Source organism: Labrus mixtus, chromosome 11 (assembly GCF_963584025.1).
Source record: "Labrus mixtus chromosome 11, fLabMix1.1, whole genome shotgun sequence".
NCBI classification, from domain to species: Eukaryota; Metazoa; Chordata; class Actinopteri; order Labriformes; family Labridae; genus Labrus; species Labrus mixtus.
Window position 1 is genome coordinate 8459858 of NC_083622.1, and position 16373 is coordinate 8476230.

At 43.5% G+C, this 16373-nt stretch overlaps 1 protein-coding gene across 1 annotated transcript in view; it reads left to right on the plus strand.

Moving 5' to 3' along the window:
- agmo (alkylglycerol monooxygenase) overlaps nt 1-16373 on the plus strand; it is a 49375-nt gene that overhangs the window by 16471 nt on the left and 16531 nt on the right. The window contains exons 4-11 of the mRNA XM_061049844.1: nt 3687-3790; nt 5059-5154; nt 7257-7323; nt 8325-8390; nt 8816-8895; nt 9284-9418; nt 11583-11699; nt 15904-15986. Of these exons, the coding sequence (XP_060905827.1) occupies nt 3687-3790; nt 5059-5154; nt 7257-7323; nt 8325-8390; nt 8816-8895; nt 9284-9418; nt 11583-11699; nt 15904-15986 (748 nt within the window). The remainder of the gene's footprint in view (nt 1-3686; nt 3791-5058; nt 5155-7256; nt 7324-8324; nt 8391-8815; nt 8896-9283; nt 9419-11582; nt 11700-15903; nt 15987-16373) is intronic.

Consider the following 16373-nt stretch of genomic DNA (forward strand, 5'->3'; position numbering starts at 1 on the left):
GGCAGTATTAGCATTGTCACTACGTAGAGCGAGCATCAACAGAGGCTGGGTCTGTTGTAGGTGGCTATGCTGTTTTGGCTGTGATGGAAATGTGGTAAAGTATGTAAGATATAGAAGTTCTGTGTGTGGGTATGGTGGGTGGTAAGAGCTAGAATTTAGGGGGTGGTACTGGGACGCCAGATGTAACCGTCCAGCCTTCCTGATGTGTCTTGGGAATAATTGGGTGAAACAACAATGAAGAGAGGCTCCCATTTGACAACGCTGGTGATGTCCTGTCTCTTGCTGCCCATTGGTCTACATGGCCGAGAGGGGCCACGTTGTAGGGTAGGTAGCATCAGCGTTTTCACTACCGGGAGCTTGCATGTACGCAGCCTGGGTCTGTTGAAGGTAGCGATGCTGTTTAGGTTGCGGTTTCAACTAATGCCCATTGGGTAGTTTATGCAACTTATCAGAAGGATATAAGGGCATGACTGGAGCATGGGGTGTCTTCACTGAACACTTGTCCTTTCATTAGGGCACAAGGATCTGGGTTTTATTTCAAACAAATCACCTTAGAGTTTTTGGTTTTATTATGATAATACTACAGCCACTCCGTTATCCTGTGGTAAGTTATTTCTGGTTGTTTTCTGGAGATTTTAACTTATTAATGACGTAATCTCCAGAAAACAACGCTGGGTGTCCCGTGATAACGAGTTCGTGTCATGAGATCTCAAGAAAAAGACAACATGCGTTATTATCCCGAGATACGTCATAAATAAGTCGAGATCTCCAGAAAACAACCAAAAAAAACTGAATGAAAACTTATGTATGGATGCGTGTCCTCTTAGGGCTTCCGTAGAATTGCTCTTTTCCACCCTGATCCTGATTTCCAACTAGACGTCCATATTCTGTCGACATACAGTTGAGTTTGAGGGATTTGCGCAAACGTCTAAAAGTGTCATAAAAGTCTCCTAATTGTCCATCACCTAGTTAGCGTGCACTCGCCCTCGTTCTTCCTGAGACGGCCTGATTTGAGGCTCGCTGGAGGCCAGATGGAAGTGCCGTCCTCAGCGTTTCTCTGCTCTTGCTGGGAATGCAGACTCTGTGGCACTGGTTCTCACCATTAACGGGCCTTCCCTCCTGAATTGGCCCTGCCAAACTATGCAGCGTCCCGCCGAGTCCTGAGATGAGGACATAGGCTTGCAGTGAAGCCTAGCCGTTCCTACTTCCTATCAGTGACAACGAGCATCAATCTTAGCCGCCCTTAGACCTGGACCTTGCCAAGCTCGATTCCAGAGAGGAGAAAAAAAGGCTCAGGGCTGCTGGACTTAAACAAAGGCTGGATTATCCTCTAAATATGTCTCTTAGCGGGACAGTCCATCTTCGGATCCCCCATGGTTCAGAACGGAAGGAGTGTTGTAATTTTTCTGTTTAACTGTCAGTCTTGATCTTTTTTCCCCCCGTCTTTTCTCCTCTCACACTTAACACTGTCGTCTGTGTTTGGAAGGTAAATACAGCCTACAACACCTTTTCTGTTTCACCTCAGTTCACAAAAACATTCCCAGTGGCAGTTTTTTTTCCTCCCACACCTGCAGAAACTCAGCCATCTCCGTGTTAAAAAAACCAAGGGGTGGATTTTTGCTCAACAGTGGGACGTTTTTTTTTTTTTTCTCCACAGTTTCCCTGAACGTGTGAGGGATTCCCTCGATCAGACAGATCGGGGAGCTCCTCTGCTCCTTCTGCACACACCTTCAGGTCTAAGCCGTGTGTTTGTTCAGGTGAAGCGGGACACCTCAACCATTCAGGTTCAAGACTTCATGATCTAACTCACAAATGTATTCAAGTGGGAGGGAGTCTGAGGTGTTTCTTTGGAATGATTTTTCTCAATCAGGTATCCAAAGACGCTGGGGAAACCCTGAACATATGTGCTTGAATACAAAAACTGCTGCATCACTGCTGCAATTTTGGGGGATTTTCCAATGAGAATAGATTTAAGAATAGCCTGACATTGAAAAACGTGCATATGTATTTTGTGACATAGAGGTAGTTGATAATTGTTATGACTATTGCCTCAGTATCGTAGTGATGAAACGCCATAAATAAATGGTTAGCTTAGCTTGGAAACGGTTGCTCTCTCTGAATTCGGGGGAAGCATCCTTTGAAGGAGCCAGGCAGCGTAGACGGCTCACGCTGCCTGGGAAATGGGACGGTCTGGTCTATGGTGAAGTCCCCGTTTGCGTCACCAGCCAACCCCGTCATTCCTTAGCCCTGCCCCTGTCACCTAGCAACCTATGAAGCTGCACCAGTTACCTTACCGGTATAAGTCAGACCAAGTACAGGCCAAAATTTGGAAGTCGGCCAGGTTGCTTGAGAGGTGCCAGGTCACTTCCTGAGTCCTGCTGAGGTGCCTTTGAGCAAGGCACAGAAGTCCCAACAGGTCTGGCATGCTACCTCTGTAGCAGCCCCATTCTGACATCTGTCCACTAATGCATGTCCACAGGTCCTGTTTGTGCATGTGTGTGTGATATGGGTGTATGTCTCTCAATAACAGAGTGTAAAAAAACAGCTTGTACAGAGCTGCTTTTAGTCCTTATGCAAAGCTAGCTAACTGGCCTCTAGCTGTGATAACATATTCAATGCAGTGACATACAGGGATTATGAGTAACATGCATCCTCTCATCTTCACTCTCCACCAGAAAGCAAAGAAAAAAATGTACAAAAGTGTCTAAAATTTCCATTTTAAGGAAAAGCCGGGATGATGAGACCAGTAACATTATCTGGAATAACTTAAATGCATTGTTATGACGCTAAAAATTATATGTGTATGTGTGTGCAGAGACCACACTTCAATTCATGTTAAATTCTAAGCCTGACATTTAAACTTCAAACCCTCCTTAATGTGACCACCGTCACTTGTTTAAAGTTTAATTGTTTGATAATTGATCCTTTAATCACACATGAAGGCTGCCTTGTAAAACTCAAACCTCCTTTTAATAACTCCAGCTACTTTTCCTTATAATAAATACATTAAACTCTACATAGTCTATAAGGGGGTTTGCGGTTCAGCAATATTTGAAGGTTACTGTTCTCAGTTGTACGGCTGCAGAGGCCAAAGTGGACGGGAGGTGCCAAAAAGCACAGCGCAGACGGGGTGGTCCGGAAAGCGGCGAGGAGATCCCGTGAAACTTAACAAGCTTGTTCCCTTTGGGTGTAAAAATGAAGTGTAACACAGATATTAATGTAGCAAGTATCACAACACAGCAGAGGAATGTAAACTGGAGCTCTGGGACGTCAGGCTGGACGCTAACCAGCTGCAGTCGAATACCTCCACAGTCATAATAACCTGAACACCCCCCCCCCCTTCTCAAAACTAAATGGCCGGCTACATTCGAGGCTCAACGTTTCATCACGGCCTGGCCAGGAGCGGGGCCGAAATGCGTCCTTCTGGGGGTTGAAAGTATCTTGTTTCTTATCTTGGGAAGGACCGGGGTTGATTTTAGAGATAAATCACTCGTAAAGACAGCCGAATATGTGTGCGAGGGTTCAAGGCCCGAGTGTGAATCTCGCCGCGGTTACATGGCTGCTGTTAGCTCTGTAACACATTAATGAGCAGGTGGAGGAAACTGATAACCCTCATATGAGATTTGGACTCTTTGGCGTCAGTATAAGTTGGATCTATATGTGTGTGTGTGTGTTTGTCTCTGCAGAGGTGTCCTTCATCTGGGCTGCTCACCAGGTTCATCACAGTTCAGAGTACTACAACCTGACCACGGCCCTCAGACAGTCGCTCACGCAGCAGTTCACTTCATGGGTAAGAGAGTCATGGAAATAAATCATCTGATTTTCCTCATCCTCAGCAGGTCTGGTTCATTAATGGCATTATCCAATGACTTTTTCTGCTTTTTTTGTACGGCCGAAACAGGGGTCGGCCACCAACAACCTTTTATTCCCCTCTCTGGTGTCTCTCTGCGGCTTTGCAAAACATCTGTTTTTATATATATCATGCCCCAGGAGCGCTTTTTGGTAAATCTGTTGCCAGAAATCAAATATTCAAACATATTTCTCGGCTCCCGACAGATTTTCTTTTGGGGGGGATCTACTGGCAGAAATGGCTCTTTTGAAAGAAAAGATTCCCGACCCCCAGCCTCAAAGGTCAAATGTTCTCAAAATCAAACACAGCGTCCTTTTTGTAAGAACACATGTATCCGTTAAAATAGCCCCCAATTATAAAAACTGAAGTGCCAAGCTGTTTAAGTGGTTTAGATTATCTGCCTCTCTGAGAGACGGTTCACACGTGCTGGAAAACTCAGAAATTGCGAGACTTGTTTTCCAATCATGGCCAATCCTGACGCCAGAAATACATCGCACTTCATCAAATCTGCAGGTGAAAATACCTCAAACCAACACACTGATAACTGATGTTTGAGTAATGTCTGCTAAACTTAAATTACCAAGCTGAAGCGTTTCTGCTGTTAAAATAGGCATTATGGAGCGCCGGTAGCCTAGTGGTTATTGGCGCCCAATGTACAGAGGCAATGGTCCTCCAAGAGGGCGGCCCGGGGTCGATTCCGACCTGTGACTCCTTTTTCCGCATGCCATTCCCCTTTCTCTCTTTGTCTCAGATTCCTGACTCTATCCACTGTCCTATCTCTAAATAAAGGCATTAATATAGTAATGGGCATTTTAATATGTGGTGTGTATGGGACATGTGAGGCTTTTGGAGGCAGCCTCAAGTGGACACTCGAGGAACTGCAGTTTCTTTGCACTCATGCATTGGCTTCAGAAATCTTCTTTTTGTGTCCTTATACATCACCACTGTGTTATTACTTTTTACAATAATCACATAAATATCCTCTTTCAGATACTGTAATGTGAGGAGTTAGAGAAGATTATTTTTTGGGGGGACAAAGAAAGGGTAAATAAATGCTGTTCATTTGTGTGTATGTGCAGTCAGGGCCCCAGGTTGGCCACCCCAGTCACCAAAGTCTGGATCCGCTCCTGCCACGAGCTCTCTGTGAATCTACACTTTGAGGTTTGTTAGACGGTTACTGTTTTAACTTCTCTCCTGTCTGTCATCAGATTTTCTACCTGCCCCTGGCTCTGGTCGCTCCCCCCTCGATCTTTGCCGTCCACATCCAGTTAAACCTTCTGTACCAGTTCTGGATCCACACAGAGGTAAACCTTCAAACACAGGTTAAAGACCCCGTAGTCCCCTCGTCTGTTCCGTTTTTTAAATGATCATATGACTGAATAAAACGCCTGTGAAGTGATCATTCTCCATGTGCCAACAATAATCTGTCCGTTAGGTAGAGCCTTTGTAGACGCAGCGTTTCAGAGGAACCTGTGTTCAATAAAAAATAATGAGATTTTATGAAATATTCCAAACAGAAGCATGACCGCTCTCTGCCTCTAAAGCGACTGGGAGTATCACTTTTAAAATCTTCAGAGGGAACCAAATGGATTTGAAACGCCTTCCATCTTTTAGTGCACTATTAGTGAAAACAGTCGTAATAGTCTCAATTTTCTGAGGGGATGTAATTTATGCCTCCTTTATGGCCCTTTTTTTTGATGTCATGTAATTTATTGGCGCTCTGTTCGCTGCACCGCTGCGGCCTCCGGAGCCTCAGAGCGAAGTGGTGGAGACCCCTTTTTCATTCACGGTGAAACTCTCACGCTCGGCTGCCAGACGCAGCCATTACATGGAAATAATGAATCACTGAGAAATCCTGACCAGCCGTGCACATTTCTCCAGACTGAGAGGTCTGTCGTATTCATGCACAACATCAAAAAAAAGAAAATGGAGATTTGCAGTCAAAGGGGGGAATATGAACGTAGGGGGAATAAAGTGTGTGGCCTCTGTAATCTTTAATGACTCACTGGTGGATCTGTTGGATATCTAAGACGACAAAGTGGCTCAAATCGGGTCTTTTTATGAACAAAATGTTCTTTACGATGACATTGACATGATGTATTTCTTTATGAATGGCAGGTAATGGGTATTGATGTTACGATTACCTTGCCTAACATTAATACTCCACTGCTCACAGTCATTGAGGGCTTGTCTGATTGATGAATACTGCTCTTATGTGGCATGCAGACTTTATGATTTTGGGCTGTTCCAAACAAAATCGTGGTCATATCTGTGGTCGAGGCTCCAAAATGGATGCTCTAGGTCGCTCTATTAGAGGATCAATGATGACCCATATCCAGTGGTGTAGTGGTGCCTCAAAAAGTGGGTATACTCTTAATTTATACTGCCAATTTTGTCCCGATCAGCAGAGTAAAAACGGCCTCTGTTATTAACAATGACATGAAAGACTCCTCTTGCATATTCAGTCAGTGGGTACTAACCAACAGAGACAGAGTATGGAGGGTCATCCCTTCACCATCCTAGGAAAAAAAATCGCAGCATACTGAATATTGTCAATCAAACACAGGTGTGAATCAGAGGGGATTTAGAAGTACCTGCGTATACCCTGCATTACACCACTGCCCATATCCTGACATGTGACCAAAGACAGCCTGCGACAAATATCTGACAGTGTCAGAAATGTAGGACAATCATCTCACAATGTGAATGCTTCTACGATCTATGTCAACTAACCAACCAATAGAAATGCAGCGTGAAAGACGCACTAATCAGCGCGACAGAGCTGTGGAAAGTGTTACAAAGTGCTGTACAGAAACATGAGAATAAAAACAACAATGCAGCTGTAAAAAATGAGATGTAGAGAAGAAAATAGAAATGACAAAAATGATTTTAAAAGAGTAAATAAATCAAACGTCCTGGATAAAACAAGGTTAGTAAGCCTTTCGTAAAAAACATGTTGAAGCTCGATCCAAAGGCAAGTGAATTTAGTTAAAGGCTTGATCCAGTTTCTTTTGGTCCAGTTTACCTTGACCTGGATAACTGAGAACCTTCAAAAGAGACGGACGCCATGGCAACCTCTGCTCGATCGGGTTGACACACACTGATGATGCTGCGTGTTGGCTCACAGCCTAAGATACATCATCGCACAGTGTGAGAGCTGATGTACCAACATTATGAGAGCTGTGTTGAAGTTTGGCTTCAGTAAACTTAAAAGAATGCAAAAATCATGCAGTCTGTACGAGGCTTTAATCGAACATTCAAACTTATATGAAGAATAAAAACCAATATAATGATTAAGAAATAAATCAGAGTGACATTAACAAAGCATTGCTGTGCCGATTTTCCAAATGTGGTCACTTCTGTTTTAAAATGTTTCCTTTAAAAAACATTTCTCATTTTATTTCAGCTTGTCAAAAACCTCGGACCTCTGGAGTGGATCTTCAACACTCCGAAACATCACAGAGTTCATCACGGTGAGAAACACATTCACACTCTAGTCTTCTTATTCTATGTTTGGTGTCCAAAGGAAGAGAAGGAACATGTAACGAGTCTTATGATGACGTTAGTAAGTTAGATGTGTCGTGAGTGAAATGATAAAATCACCTTACTTTATGATCAGACATTAAGGAAACATGCTATGTTGAAGTGCTGGCTTCTCTGACAACAATGCAGCAGCCAGTATGTCCTCCTTCTAACTTTAGATTCTGGTCCTGAATGCTCTGGATTTGTTTGGACCAGAGAAGGTAGACAGCTGTTTTGGACGCCCCTCGGTTTACCAGATATGAGACCAGTTTTCAGGTCAGAGCAAATGAGCAGAAACGTGCTCAAACTAGGATCAATATTGGAGATGCTTTTGAAAAATGGAGAGAGGTTAGAACGCAGAAAGGTTTACAGACCGATGCAGAGCTGGATAAACACTGAAGCTTCAGTGTCCACCACATGGCAACCTGCGTGAGCATCGACTCTAGAGAGGAGGGGGCGGGGGGAGACAGCTCTCTACAATGTTTAGAATTTGGACTGCAGTACCCACTTTAAACACTAGGTATCAGAGTTACATACTGCTCCTTTAAAGTCAGGGTTGGTAATTTTCTCCAGATCCACTTTTTAAGATTTTGGTTGAAATTGTCTTTTGGTCCTGATAGGAATTAGTAACTCATGAGGTGCCATTTTTATGAACCAATCACACACCTCCTTGTCTCCCTGCTCGCTCTCTACCTCTTGCGTGCTCTAGCCCACACTCAAAGCACGATCTGAGGTCCGCTTCTGGACCAACGGCGCTCGTGCATGTAAGTGAGGGGGCGTGGCTTTTAAGGGAACGTAGAGGGGAGGGGGTGGGTGCAGACAGAGCACTGAGGGAATGCTACTTTCAAAATCATGCTAGTTTTCGTCTTGCCCTGCCTTAAATTAAAAACTGATATAAGACATGTTGAATCGATTTAAAAACTTGCATCAAACAAAATGTTTCTTTCAACAGGGAGAAACCTTTACTGCATTGACAAGAACTACGGAGGAATTCTCATCATTTGGGACCGGTTATTCGGTGAGCAGATCCTTGTTTTGTTTTTTTCTTACTCTCAGATGTACGTTGCAAAAGCGTAAATTAAACCGTAGAATTGTAGAAGATGTGGTTAATATGTTATTTGGGAAATATGGAATTGAATAAAATGTATTAATGTATGAAACAATAATCATGATATAATAATGTCATGGTACTGATATTGGAGCTGCAACTCAGTGGTAGAGTCGTCTCTAGAGTCGGGTTTGATCCCCAGCTCCTGCAGCCACATGTCCAATGTTTTCTTGGGCAAGACACTTAACACCCAGCGGCTCCCTCTGCTTCGGCGGCGGCTTGTGAATGTGTATGAATGGAATTAGTTAATTCTGATGTTCTCTTTACACAGCAACATCTACCATCAGAAATACTCAGATTTATTTTTCAAGTCAAACTGTTCATGTGTCCCTCAGGTACCTTCGCTGAAGAGAAAGAAAAAGTGATTTACGGCCTGGTGTTCCCCATCAACACCTTTGACATCCTCTACGTTCAGGTGAGTCTCGTCTTCCATCGATGGTTTGTGTACCATCGAGCATCTCGCCTCCAACCGTCTGACAATAAACACCTTCAGCAGATGAGATCCGAGCTCGTGTTTCCCTCCTTTTTAAAAAAAAAAAAAAAACAAACATTATTACTTTACTCCAAACAAAGTGCCCGTCTGAGGCGAAGGAGGCCAATAAAGTGAAACACCAGGAGGGGGGATGATTTTCGTTGCCTTCACTGCTGGCAGAACGCAGCGGGGGGCGATGTCGCGCTTAATGAACTCATTAAGAAGCATTTCCATCAGGATCAGTTCACACAGCTTTGGCTTAATAAACGTTAATTAGTGAAATGCAGCTTTTGATTGCAGGTTGATGTTTGATTTGTTTTCTGTCTTTCAGTTACACTACTACTTTGATTTGTGGGGACGATCCCAAACCTACAAGACCATCGCAGACAAAGTGTTGACTTTCCTCAACGGGCCCAGTTGGAAACCTGGTAAACGTCGACTCGGCGACCACGTAGACAATCCTGTGGTGAGAACAAAATAAAGAAAACGTCACATATATTCTCACATTTTTGCCCTCAGTCTTCATTATCCTTCATTTTGACACGAGAAACACAGAGCTAAATGACTCAGAGCACGCCTTATTGAAGGATTCACTTATTCTGCGAGTTTTACGAGAAACTGCCACATCAAATAAAAGCTTTGTAGAGGGAACACAATAAGTTCATTTTCACTGTCTTTAAAAGCAGTCTGCGGGATTCAAACTGCATGCACTTAAAGTAGAAGTGTCTGTGTGTGTGTGTGTGTGTGTGTGTGTGTGTGTGTGTGTGTGTGTGTGTGTGTGTGTGTGTGTGTGCAGAAAGAAACAGGCTCCAGTTGAATGCCTCTTTGAAATAACGCTGATGGAGTCACATATTGAGCCCCTCATGCTTCACACTTAAAGAAAGAATCAAATCCTCTTTGACTGAGTAATTACATTTGGCTTCTAAAACCCTCTAAACGCAGCAAGAGCAGGAGATGAACTTCAAGAGGACATACTATCCCCCTTCTCCACCTTTTCAAACAGTCCCCCTGTGGTCTAAATGAAACATCTGTGCTGTGCTTTGGTCAAATTATAACATGAATCAAGCAGCAGAGGAGGTTTGTGACCCTGTATAAACCAGCGCTCTCAGAACGCTCCGTTTTGGTGTGTGTGTCTCTTTAAATGCAATGAGCCCCCCCCCCCCCGAGTTTTTCCCGTAGACATCACTCCTCTGTAGCGAGAATAAAAATGGCCGACCTGCCTAAAGTCTTGCTCTAGGCTGGGAGTGGAGTCCATGGGTGGAGATACCAGGGGAGGGGAGGGGATTTTTTCTACCAGAATCCCACTGTGACATCACAAGGAGAGCAAATTAGAAACTGAGCATTTTTCTCTGCGTTGTAAGACTTATGCAGACCACAAACAAAGGACTGAATGGATTTATTTCACATTTTGTGGGTCTGTAGACACTCAGGTTACCCAAATATATGTTCACAAACACTGTACAAAGTGGATTTTTCATAATATGCCCCCTTTAAATATCTTGAGAGGGTTCAAGTGAAAAGTTGCTTGTTGATGTCTGACCATGAAGGAGTTAAAGGAGGAAGTAAAGGAAAGGTAAAGAGGAGATACTGTTGAACATGCTCCTGCTGACTTTGGCTGAAATACCGTCCAGGATTGAGGATGGGATTCAGGAGGAACCCACATGTGGCTGTTTCAGTTCCTCTGAATCCTGGGAAACCCCCCTGAATCTCAGACAGGCATCTCTGTTATTGGCCAGATTTTTTGTGCTTCATTCCCCAAAAAGTATGTAGTCTCAACATGAAGCCCTGAGGCCTGATTACTTATTAATAAGAAACACAAAAACAGGTCGAATGGGAGTTCTTACTGAAGGACTCATATAGTCTGCTATGGAGAAACTAGTACACCCAATAAATCCTGGAGGACTTATTCTGTGGAAAGAAACAAAATGACTTTCTCCAGTTTTTAAAATTCAGTCTGTAGGAGACTGAAGACTTTTTTGTGGTAATTTCCCATGAAACTTTTTAGGGTTTGGGGTACTTTTTCATCAAATCATTTTTTATCAAAACTTTTTTCCAAAAATGTAATTAAAATTTTTACCTGATTAGGGAATTATTCTGGAAACTTTGGGGAGTATTTCCTTAAACTATGGGATATACATCCCGGAACCATTTTTTCATCTGTTTTTTATTCTTGGGGGATTTTTCGTCTGAGAATTTTCAGAAACTGTCAGAAATTTCAGGAATTTCTTCACAACATTTTTTCATATATTCTTAGGAATCGTGGACATTTGGGATAATTTGGGACCTCTAAGGATTTCAAGGAATTTAGGAATTTTTCCTGATAATATTCAAGACCATCCCCAGAATTTTTCCTGGAATTTTAGTTGGCCATTTTAGAAAATGTTGGTGAATTTTTTTTATCAGGTAATATCAGCAGAACATTTCAGGATTTTTTAAGAGGCTTTCATAAATGATCCCTGGAAATTTACAGACATTTTTTTTTAGTTTTCCTACTGAGGGTTACATTTCTGAACATGTTGGTATGAATCTGATGTTTATCACGAATAAAGGTTAATTTGTTTAGAAAATTGGGTTATTTACAGAACAATTTCAGATCAGGTGGTTAAACATGTTCTATTTTCCATGTTCAGGTTACTGGAAAGGAAGTTCCTCACGATCCCAGCTGGTCTCTTCCTCTACAGCTCTATGTGGTCATCCATTTCCTGCTGGTGCTGTGGACTTACCACGATCTGTTTGAAAAGAAGATGGTATGTGTTCAAAACTTATAAAACAACTGTAAATGTTGACGGTGATGAACAGATGGCATGCAGAAATCACTACAGGGATGCTTTTGTAGGGGAGATGGTGTTATCTATGTTTTTTTAGAAGCTGGTGACGATCTGTTCTCCTGCAGCTGCTGTGACGTTTAGGCTCCTGTAATCCCTCATATGAAGTATGACAAGGTGGTCCTGGGTTCTTTAATTAAGCCTGTGTGTTTGTTTGCCAACATTATTTCACCCAATTACAGTTTGTTTGTTGTGGTTTCTGGTGCTCGAGCAGAGTCCTGTACTTATCGTGCAGGAAAAGAGCAGCTCTGTCTAACATCATGACAGGATGACTGATCGACGTTCCCCTTTAGAACAACCTTTGTCTATTATTTTCCACTCCACGAGCCAAAAGACCCCCTTCCTCCTCCTCCTGCCCCGCAGAAAAAAAAAAAAAAGAAACAGGTCTCCTCAGCAGTTATCTTTGGAAGCCTTTTTCCCCCAGACATAGTTTTGGTTAGCCAGAAACTTCTGTCACGCCCAGCCCCCCCCCCCCCCTTCAAACTCCCAAATCAAAACGGCCCGTCCTTTTTGTGATGGCTACCTCCACTCTGATCCTTCAGTTGTGGTCCCCCCCACCCCTCACACACATACAGTACACACACACACACCTCCTCTCCAGGGTCGAGGTTTCCCCTCCCTGCCTGCGAATGAAACACCAGCTGGTGGTCCAGCAGTGAACACAAACGCCTTAATTGTCGAGTCAACCATTTCCCAACCCAAACAGCCTTCAGGATGCAGCAATCAAGACTTGGAGGGAAAATAACAAAGTGAGCTCTCCGGCCCGACAATAAATCATGTCACTCTTATGTATTTATACCCACATGTTCGCTAGCTGCTTATTTAGCTTGACAATTGATGATACACTGCCGGACAATTTATGGCGCCGAGCGTTAATTCGAAGCCATGAAAACAAGGTTAGGCTACTCTTCAATTACATCATCAGCACGCCAAACGTGTACCTTTTATTATAGGTCTGATGAACTGTTACTATTAGAGGCAGCGAGGGGAAGTGAGCATGTGCATAATATCTCGTCTCAGGACAACTCGACTCGACATGTAGTGTTTTTGTAACTGCAGAATTTAAACTTAAATACCTGCTGTGGCATGCGCTACAGTTTGTGAGGCTGGATCATAAAATCATCTGAAATTATACCTGAGATTATTTCTGTAAATTAAGCCACATGCCGACTTTTCACAAAGATTTATATTCCTGCATTTAAATGATGTTGAAATGACCAATTGTATAAGACGGGTGTTATCCTTATGCCAGCAGTACACCAATCTTAGAACCAATCATCTTGCTGTCTGGCTCCATCAAAGCCTCTGGGAGCCTCACAGACGCATGCAGCGACCTATTCAGTACAAAACCAATGTAGCGCTCACCATGGTCAACGGACTACTGCCCCCTGCTGGCATGGAGAGTTATTTCCTCTCACGCATGAGCAGAACGTACAAGGTGGTTGGCCGTCGGCTGTAGTCTTTGCGGTGTGTTCGGGTGCAACTTTTTGGCCAAGACAAAAGGCGACGTGAGGCGCCACAGTCGGCCTTCGTCGCCGCTAGTTCTTTGCTGTCTGCTTGGTGTGTCAGGGCCTTTAAACACACCGAACAGTCATTGCTGAGGGCAGCAGAAGTCCACTACTGTAACCTAGCAACAATGGCTTAAGTAGTTTAGTTCTTAGTTTACATTCATTTCAAAAGGCTAATTTTGGTCACTCAAACACAATAAATCAAATTTTTCAACATCATGGTAGCGCACTGAGTGTTAACTCTCCGAGCCGTCGTGAAAGTCATCATATTCTTGTTAAAATAACGTCCTGAATAATGAGTAAATCTGCTCCGCCTCCGGGGACGACAGAACAACACAATCAGTCCGCTGCCACCAGATGTTAACTTTCATTTCTGTCCTCAGCTGTTATTGCTGCAGTTTGACGTTTGGTCACATTAAAAATTAGCTCGATGAAAGACACACAGCACATTTCCTCTTCTTCTTCTTTTTCACCACCTGAACGCTCGAGTGCAGACCGCCCAGGTTGATAGATAGCCAAACAAAAATGAAGATTATGCGAGCGAGCACTTCTGTCCCCCCCCCCCCCCCCCCCGGGTTACACAAACAGATACGCTCATGTAACCTTTAATACCAAAATAATTCCCCCCTAATAACACCGCTTCCTAAAAATAACTGTACCTGTAGCCTTTGAACTCCAACACAATAATCATTCAACTTTAACAACCTTTGACAGTCTGCTCTGACTCACTCTGACAAATTGGATCGAGGCCAGAAAATCCCACGTTTGATTCACAGAACACATAATTATATCAAATCCCCTGTGAGGGTTCAGATCATTCAGCTCTTATGGGGGTTTATGGATTACGACTGCTGGATAAACATAAAGACGGGGGAGGGGTTTTATTGCATCCTGCTGATGGGTGGATTTTATGTTTACTATATATGGCTGCATGGTATTGGGAGCAGTCACAGAGATTTGGCTGTTAGGCTCTGTATTGAGTGTCGGGCGAAATCTAAACCGAAGCTGACAGCCTGCGGCGTCCTCAGGAGACGCCGAGCTTCCAGCTGCCGCCCTCAGCCAAGGCCGTAGGTTAGAGAAGGAAAATTAGGCCGTAGATCACGTCCTGTTCCTCTTGTCAGTTTTGTGTTTGCGTCCAAAAAAGCTTCGGAAAAAGGTCAGCGAGAATCTGCATGGGATTTCTGCTGCCATATTGGTTGTTTTGGCTCCGTTTAGGGGCTTTTATTGATTCAAACTTAAGTCTATTTTCCTCCGTTCAAGTCCCCCCCCTGCAAGGCACATCCATAAGAGCGTCCCCATAACCCAGGAATGTCAGTGCAGAGTAAAATGCAGAGACTCTGCACAGGATTTCTGCTCCTGTATTGGTTGTTTTGGCTCCATTTAGGATTCAAACTTAAAGACAGGGTTGGTCATTTTCGATAACTGGCATGATTTTGAAAGTAGCATTCCTTCAGTGCTCCGTCTGCACCCGCCCCCTCCCCTCTGTGTACCCTCAAAAGCCACGCCCCCTCACTTACATGCACGAGAGCCGTTGGTCCAGAAGCGGACCTCAGCTCATGCTTTGAGTGTGGGCTAGAGCACGCAAGAGGTAGAGAGCGAGCAGGGAGACAGGGAGGCGTCTGATTGGTTCATCAGATTGGTACCTCATGGCAGACATTGGTTGAAGTTTTTTCAGGCTTACAACTGATACAGATGACGGATTTTCTTTGTTCCTTTTTCAGAGAACATGAGTTATTCATTTCTGTCAGGACCTAAAGACAACTTCAACCAGAATCTTAAAAAGTGGATCTGGATGAAATTATCAACCCTGCCTTTAAGTCTCTTTTTCTGCATTCATTTCCCCCCTCAAGGCAAATCCATGCTGGTAAGAGTATTCCCGTAAACCAGGACTGTCAGTGTAGAGTAAAAGGCAGAGACTCTGCACAGGATTTCTGCTCCTGTATTGGTTTTTTGGGCCCCAAAAGGATAAGGATTCAAACTTAAAGAGTAACAAAATGCCCAGCCACTTTTTTCAGCTGAAAACCTCTGCAAGTGGTGATCAATTGATTGCTGCTTCTCTGTTACCCATGTCTAAATAACCTAGCTAAACATGCTAATCAGTGTATGTGTTTGCGTGTATATCATAGACTTTATTATGTTGTGGCTGATATTTGCGGCATGAAGGAATGAGTGGGCGTGTCTTACCCCCCCCTCCAGCCCTGTCCATGTTGATGCATTGACACTCTTGAGGCATTTTTGTAAATTCTAAAAAACTCTGGGGTTTAGTTTCCCTTCAAATCTCTTTTTCTGTGGTCAAGTCCTCCGTCAAGACCCATCCAGGCTGATTAGAGCCTCCCTGTAATCCAGGCTTGTCAGTGTAAAGTAAGAAGCAGATTGCACTCAGTTCTGCAGGATGCCGTATGTGCCAGTACACTTACTCCCAAGGTCAGACATGTTTTGGTTGGCAGTGCCAAGTCAACAGTCAAGCAGCCGTGCGGTTTCTGTCTGCTCTCCCAGTCAGCTCTCCTGTGATCGTAACTCAACCAGCCATGAGATTCATTTAAGCTTTAGCTTCTAATGTATTTTTTCCCGACCGCATTTCTCATGCCATGTAAATGTTTCTCTGAATCCTTCTGTAGATGATGTCACAGCTCACCGTCCTGGGAATGGTCCTCTACATCCTGCTCACTCTCACCTCGCTGAGCTACATCATCGATCAGAGGTACAGCACGCTCAACCACTGATTGTTTCATCGACTCTCTTGCACATTTAGAGAAAAAAAAAGTGTAGCTTCGACGTAAGATGCAAAGAGAGCTTCTGGATGTTAATGCCAATGGTTTGGAAGCTACCATTTCTAAATCTTTGAGGGGGAACAAGATGGCAAACAAGACAGAAAAGGAGGGAAACAACCGACTCCTGAAACTAGTGGGGAGATAATTAACAACTTAAAATTAACAATTTATTAAAAAAACACATATTTTAATTCATCTTTTGTCCACATGAATGAGCTAAAAATGCAAACTGTCAACTAGCTGCTGCCATAAAATATTACACATGAAATATCCATTAGTTGCAACTTTGATTTCATTGAGAAAATAAAGTCAAAAAG